General features: G+C 42.3%; 1 protein-coding gene across 1 annotated transcript in view; it reads left to right on the plus strand.

The window, feature by feature from the left end:
- Positions 1-6,671, plus strand: part of LOC135250281 (synaptopodin-2) — a 30,575-nt gene extending 23,904 nt beyond the window's left edge. Inside the window, exon 4 of the mRNA XM_064326423.1 lies at positions 3,277-6,671. Within this exon, the coding sequence (XP_064182493.1) occupies positions 3,277-3,885 (609 nt within the window). The 3' untranslated portion in view covers positions 3,886-6,671. The remainder of the gene's footprint in view (positions 1-3,276) is intronic.
- The last annotated feature ends 1,014 nt before the right edge of the window (positions 6,672-7,685 follow it).

Here is a 7,685-nt window from a genome sequence, read left to right on the forward strand (position 1 = left end):
CCGCAGCCTTTGAGTTACAAGCCATGTTCCCTAACCATTATACAACACTGCATATGCTGTTATCCTGAGTGGCTTAAATGAGCAAGTATGGACTGATCCTACATGTTTGAAAATCAATATAAAACTCTACTGTTATGCATGCATATACCACTCAGCCAGGGGGCACTGGGCAGATGTATCACATTAGCTAAAAAAGCAAAAGTTCTTATCGCCGGAAAAGGAAACGGTTAAAGGCTGATCCAAGACTTTGACTTAGAAGTATGCTTTGGCAGAGTATTGTTTTTAACTGCAGCAATATGCCATAAATCCTCCTGGGTCATAAATCACAGCATATTAATGTGTCTCACATGTTCCCGTGACCCACTCCTCCACTCTCTTATTAAATCATTAAAGGTCTCCCCTTGAACCCACAGACTCAAAGACCCACGATGAGTCAAAGTTTAAAACTGCACCTGCAGGTTGGGAAGACAATATGTAATCCCCCCCCCCCAGGTATTTAACAGCTAGGGGTGGGGGTGGGTCTGGCGAGGATAGTGGTGGTAGGGCTCCACTCCAAAGTGAAGGGTACAGCTTGAGCGCACTGAGTTCAGCTGACCTACCCTGGAAACATTAATGATCCAAACTCAAACCAGATAGCATCTGAACAGTGGGAACTTGAAAGTCATTGGTTAACATAACAATGTGGAGCTCAAAGGATTCCTGGTTTCTTATTCTGTTCTGTGCTGGTATGTTGTTTATTTCACTGCTTTTAGAAAAGTGTGGTCTTATATGCAGAAAATAAGGGTTAAGGCACTCAAGCACTCTCCCCCATGTATCAAGTATAGGAACTGAACTGGCCAATCAGAACTAAGTGCCTCATGTACCCTTTTGGGACATGTAGGGATTCAGTCAAGACAGCACAGTGGAATGCATTTATTGAAATTATTGGCACACTTGCCAGACGCTGTTATCCAGAGCAATTCACCAAGTGGACTGTTACTGTGTTACCCCATTACTGTAATAGAAAATGGGGGGTTTTCAAGACTAGGCATGGCATGGTGCTAGATGCTATCTAGTTTGTAGGTAAACCAAGCATTAGGTACACTTTTGTGATAGGAAAATTGCAAGCAATGTTGGGCTGAATGGCCTGTTGTTATGTTATGTTGTAAAAATATGCAATAGGACTGCAGAGAATGTGCTGTAGGTATGCTTAGAACCAGGTATCTGATCAAGCCAACAGTTGGCACTGTCAAAATAGAAAAATGTTGTAAAAGATATACTCATTTAACTACTGTCATCATAATGACTCCAAATTAAAAAATGACGGCAAGAAGTATTTGAGGACCACAGCTAGAAAAGGGTCTGAGTTGTGGAGCCGAGGTGCAGTCTGAAGGAGTAGATTTATAGGCTGACTGGTGCAAAGCCTATGCTGGTGGTTGGTCGGCCAAGCAAGTGTGGATCTTTATCAAAAATGAGTGATCACTGTGAATTCCAGACCTGGGCTTGCGTATGAAGGGCCATCATTTTTATGGGCTTTGGGGTCCCCCATTACATTACATTACATTCATTTGGCAGACGCTTTTATCCAAAGCGACGTACAAGAAGTGCATTTTCATGATCGTAGACAACTGCTGAACACGGGTTCAGTAAGGTACAATTACTTATTTTGTACAGCTATTTCTAGCTGAGAACAATGAACACTATCCTGGTCTAACATCTGCAAAGCCAAACTAGGCAGAAGATTAAGCTAGAGTATTAGGACAAATACAATTTACCAAGAAGTGCTGGGATGGGGCAACATGTAACAAGTGACAAGGAAAAAAGGGTTTTTTTTTTTTTTTTTTTTTTTTTTTTATATATATACACAGCATGGTGGTGGTTATTCTAGGTATAGTCTGAAGAGATGAGTCTTCAGGCCACGGCGGAAGATGGATAGTGAGGGGGAGGTTCGGAGAGGGACGGGGAGTTCGTTCCACCACTGGGGAGCTAGGGTGGAGAAGCTCTGTGATCCCTTTGGGCGGGTGGGAGGGGTTACAAGACGCCCTGCTGCTGCAGAGCGGAGTGGTCGAGCAGGCACATAGAATTGAGTCATGTCCTGCAAGTAGATGGGGGCTGTCCTGTTGGCGGCAGTGTAGGCAAGGGTCAGGGCTTTGAATCGGATCCTGGCAGCGACCGGTAGCCAGTGAAGCGATCGCAGCAGAGGAGTGACGTGGGAGAATTTGGGGAGGTTGTAGATGAGCCGGGCAGCGGCATTCTGAATCATCTGTAGTGGATCACCCACCACCCTGCTACACCTACGCCAGATTTTGGATTAAATCAACATGTTACATAATTTTGATTCATGATTCAATACTGCTCGTTGTTTAGATTCAAATGTTTATTTTTATTTTTTTTCTTCTTTCTTCAGTCAATCCTCAGCAAAATAAACTTGCCGAGTTGGTTTATAAAAAAAGGCAGACTTTAGTATTTAGTCATGATTCAAAGTTGAAAAATGTTGATTGTATACGGACCTACATCTGTGAGAGAAAATAAAAAAGCTATGAGCTTAATAGAGGGAGAATTTCATGTAAATTCTGTATTTTCAAGGACTCCTCAAATAACCATTATGTAAAAAGCCACATTATAGACTACAGTCTCCAAGTCCAAAAAAAAAACAGAAAAAAAAAAAAAGATTTGGTCAGCCTGCGCAAATTAAGAGAAATAAAATGTGGCTTATGTGGTTGTTTCATTATAGAGGTTTTTTCTTCTTTTAGAAAGTAAAATAACCTGTAATTATTTCATTACTCTTCTCAGGCCTTGACAGTGCAAAAAGGAGTCTTATCATTCAAAAAAATTCCAAGAAACTATTTTCAGTTTTTCCCTTTTTTCCTCAAAGACAGAGTAATTGCGGAATGTTCTCTGTCCAGTCGACTGCATACTGGGAAAGGCTCTCTGAATGATGAGCGCTGGCTTTCTGCTCAAATGTGACCACTTTCTGGAACTTTCTGTGGACTGAATGTGCTGTGATGGGAGTGAAAAAACATTCATTCCATTTTACACTTATATACTGCGTTGTGGGCTCAATCCCTTAACTGGCTGACAAATAGATGCAAGTGAAATGGTGCTTTCTTCACAAGCACAGTTCTGCAAGTAAATATTTGTTTTCCCTGAACTTTTTGAAGAAGTGGTTACAGCTGTGGTTTGTGTATGCTAGTTTATGGGATTTGCAGTTCAGGATGAGAACTAATTGAATCTAGGGCACTGTTAAATTAAATAGAAAATTATTAATGCAGACATTTTATCTTTTGTCTCATGCAGACCAGAAGGGAGTCTCTCCCCACCCCCACTACGCCCACGCGCACCACGCCCGTTCCCACGGCAACGCCCACCTTGTCGCAGCAGCTGCGGAGGTTCAGCAGCCCCGAGGCCCTGGCGGGGGGGCTCAAGTTCCGCCCCGCATCTCCCGTCCCGCCGCCTTCCTCTTCCTCCTCCCGCTCCCTCCATCCCTCTTCCTTTTCTTCCCCCCTCTCCCCTTCCCAGGAGGCGCGGTGCCAGTCCCCGCTCGCCGGCCCAGACGCCAAGGCCAATCGCCGCCTCCTGGCGCAGAACATCATCAACGCTGCCAAGCGCAAGAACAGCCCCTCCCCCGGTGGCCAGAACGGGAGGGCCGCCTGCCTCAGCCCCTTCCAGCCCCGCCCCCTGGGCAGCCATTCGCCCACCTTTACGAGCCCGCCGCCCACCCCGACGCGTTCGATGCGGTCTCCCGTGCGCCTCTACGCGACGCGTTCGCTCACCGACTCCGACGCCTCCCTGGAGTCGGAGGATTCGGGCCTACGGTCGCCAGGGTTACGCAGCTACAACACCTGCCCCCGAGGATGGGGAGGAAGCCTGAGGATCAAGAGGGGCAGCATCTCTGCCGACCTGTAGGGGCTCTCACGAGCAGCATAACCTCCCACTGCCCCCCTCCCCTCCCCTCCCCTCCCCTCCCCTCCATAAGCGACTCCAAGACTACAAATTCAAATTCAAGACTCCAGATCTCAGGAGGTCCAAATTTCCAGTGCAATGCACTTTGGCCACATTTGAAGAAGTGTTACTTTTTTATTTTTTTTTATTTTACCATATCAGTCCAGCAAGTGGCTGGAGTATACACAAACACACACACACACACACACACACACACACATCTGACATCTGAGACATCTGTGAAGACCTTGATCATTATTCCAAGTTAAAGGAAAAACACATTGCAATTAGACTCCATTCCAGCTCTCTTAAACATGTGTTTAAAAAGGAGCAAAAAAATAAAAAAATACAGTGGACCAACTGAGTCATACCAAAGTGGATTCCAGGAACCAAAGAAGTGACTGTGATGTGGACAGGGGGGAGAAAAGCATTTAGTCTGTGATTTTCATTATACTGTAAGTCTCTTGATTCACAAAAGCTGTTGCCAGTGCTGTTTCAACAGCTGTTGTCCTAATCTTTATGTTATATGGCTATGTGTAAATATGACAGGTTATGGATTTTAGTGTACCTGTTCCTCAGCGTAATTTTTTCAAGTCTCGATGCTGGTGAATATTACCCAGCAAATGACCAAGGGCAAAGGTTCCGGTCCTTTTCCAGGAAAGCACTTTTATCCCCAAGTTTAATTGGCGTAGTAATTCCTTGGTCATCCACAATGATGTGTGGCGAGCATTTTGGTGCAAAATGGCAAAATGACCACGCATTGGTGATGGTTCCCTGCTTCACTGTAAAAGCTCTTTACGGTTGTGAAAGGGGCTGTGTAGATATAGTAAATCACCATTGTTACTTTTAGAGTGGGCGTCAGTGAAGCCTGGGCTATTCCTCTCATTGGACAATAATTTAGGAGGCGGTCACTGTGACCGAGAATAGCCCAGTGGTGTCCACTTGATCGATTTCCTTGAAAGTCTATGTTACAGCTGTCAAAAAAGGCCATAGATAAGTGCTGTAAAACAACACCCCACAATCTTCAAGAAGTGATGTCCTCTGTGCCCCACCAAAAACTGACTCAGGACTCACGAGTGGATTGTGACCCATGTCATGGACACCATTCAAATACCATCATGAGCATTCTTTTACCATTCCATTCATTTTTATAAATCAGCATCCTAATTTATATCTTCAGTTGCACAGTTAGTCACTTCTCATGTTGAAAACATGAAAACAATTACTGCAGCTCTGCTATCTAAGAAAAGGGCTAGTAATGAATTCTACTTAACAGTGCAATAACCTGTATTCACACCCCTGTATATATTTTGTATCGCATTGATTTGAAGTGTATTTTTTCTTCTGAATGTCCGGTTTGACTGGGACATAAGTATTGAGAATGTTGAGTGGAGGAAATGGGAGAGATAGAGACAAGGTTTGATGGTAAGTGCATGTGTAATCTGTGTGTTCTCTGATGGATGGTACACTAGTGAGAAAATAAAGCATGTAAACAGAAAGTTTAATTGTAGTCATGGGAGATGAACTGTGTTTTACTCAGACTTAGGGGAAATCTTCACTAATAAGCAGAGCATGGCAGAACAGAGCACCATTCTGTTGTAAGTGGATAAACAACCATTGTTATATAAATAAGATGTTACGATTAAGTTCCTGATTTATAAACACAATACAGGAAGAGAAATCATAACAGTAAGGACAGCTGTTGGTTTAAATTCCTGTTTTCGTGTTGTAGCATGATTATGGCTAAAGGGACAAAGCTCACAAGGGTATGATCCAGTGCTGTGGGACAAAATACTAAAGGGACAATACTCACACGGGGAGATTGTAGACAATGAGAGATAGAGTGTGCTTAAGAGAAGTCACAGGTTAACTGGTTAAAAGGTCCAGTGCATTTTAAAAGTTTGCAATGACATAGTGAAGCTCTTTCTATATTCAATAAAGCCTTATACTAATGGTCACTTTAGATACTCATTTTACTAATTAAAAGTGTTTCACTTTACATTTTGTCTGTTAGCATTACTGCTTGGAATACACCTGGGTGTTGCGAAAGCCGGTGTAATTCTGCCCACCCACAAACACACCGAATACCTGAACACCTGGGCATTTTTAGATCCCATGAGGCGAATATGTGACCTTGTTTAAACCACAAAGCTCTTGTCGAAGCTTGCGGCACGGAGACGTCGAACTCGATCTGTGCACTCTAACCTTCAGCCAGTGTTCTATTTCATGGGACGTGTCACAGAGATACCGTGGTGGGCACCATCTGCGTCTCTGCGAGGTGCTGGACCTCCTGGCGCACGGACCAGTGATTCTTCTCGTGTGCCCTGACACGGCAGGCATGCTCATCAGCAGATTCTGTGGTATTTACAGACACTCTGATTGATATGCATGCCAGCTGCATATATAATTGGCACCTTCCTTGAGAGTACCACCCCCCCCCACACCTTCAATGTAAAAAAAAAAAAAAATGTTGAATTGTTACCCAGGATGTAGGTCAATTCCATATCCCTTCAGGAAATTAAGTGAGCAAATGTCCGAAGTGTTCTATGGTGAGTTTTAAATTCCTGCATTGAATTTCAGTTCATTTCCTACATTGACTGTATTGAAATTAAATTGACTGTCAATGTGCACTGCTTGTGTCTGTCAGCATATCTATGCATCGAACAAAAGCCAAAGTCACAGTGCATTGTATATTTTTACTGCTGTCCTATTTTAAAAGAAATAAAGTACATCAATCAAATATGAAAAAAGCTTATTGTTTTGTTGTTGTTGATTTGCCTCTAAAAAAAATAAATAAATGCAATTCTCAGGTTTCTTCTTCAGGACAAAAAGCTGACAAAATATAAAGACAAAGTGTAAAACGTGTTTACAGACAACATTTTAAAAAGTCAACAAGATGACTTCATAACCACTTCAGACCACAACAGAGAACAGTTTCATTGATAAATACTCCATGCATTTAGACATTTTCCAACTCTGCTCATTATAGGTGAAAAGAGTAAAGGTCACCAAAAGGTGCTGGATACTGTTTATACAAGTGGTTCACAAACGCTGTGCCCACTCAATTAGCAAATGTATCATTCTGCAATATACACCCAATTAAATTGTGTTGAATAAACCACTAAAATATGGAATTAAATTGTTTTTACATATAGCAAAACAACAACATGCAGAGTAGTAGCTACTGGAATGTACAGTATGTGCCTGGTGCAGTATTTAATTCTGTCAGTGTGTGTGACTATGGATTGAAGGCAATATACAGAAAATTATATTTTTATATTTATTTTGTGATCAACCTCAGTGTCTCTCATGACCCACAGTTTGGAAAGCACCAGTCTAGACAGTTGATGAAATGACAAACCAAAGTGGGCTGACTTGTCTTGTCATAAAAAATATGCATTCATATATTTAAAAAAAATAATAATAAATAGTTGTTGTGTGTGCTTGCGTGCGTGCGTGTGTGTGTGTGTGTGTGTGTCTGTACATTTAAATATGTATCAGGCACACAGGAACTGTAAATAACTGGGGGTGTGCTGACAACGAGTGTGGGGGTGCACAATTTCCTTTGGTTTCCAAAAAATATTTATAGAACAGCTTTGAAATAAGCAATTTCTATTTTTATTAACTTGTCATAAATAAAAGCTTGAAAGCAATGGAATGTGAAAATTGAGCAAAGATTCGGATCCTATTGCAGGGCACTGCATATATACATTTATTTACATAATTCAATATTCATTTCCATGTATCCTTCTCATCACTTGAAA

This window comes from Anguilla rostrata, chromosome 3 (genome assembly GCF_018555375.3).
Source record: "Anguilla rostrata isolate EN2019 chromosome 3, ASM1855537v3, whole genome shotgun sequence".
NCBI lineage: Eukaryota > Metazoa > Chordata > Actinopteri > Anguilliformes > Anguillidae > Anguilla > Anguilla rostrata.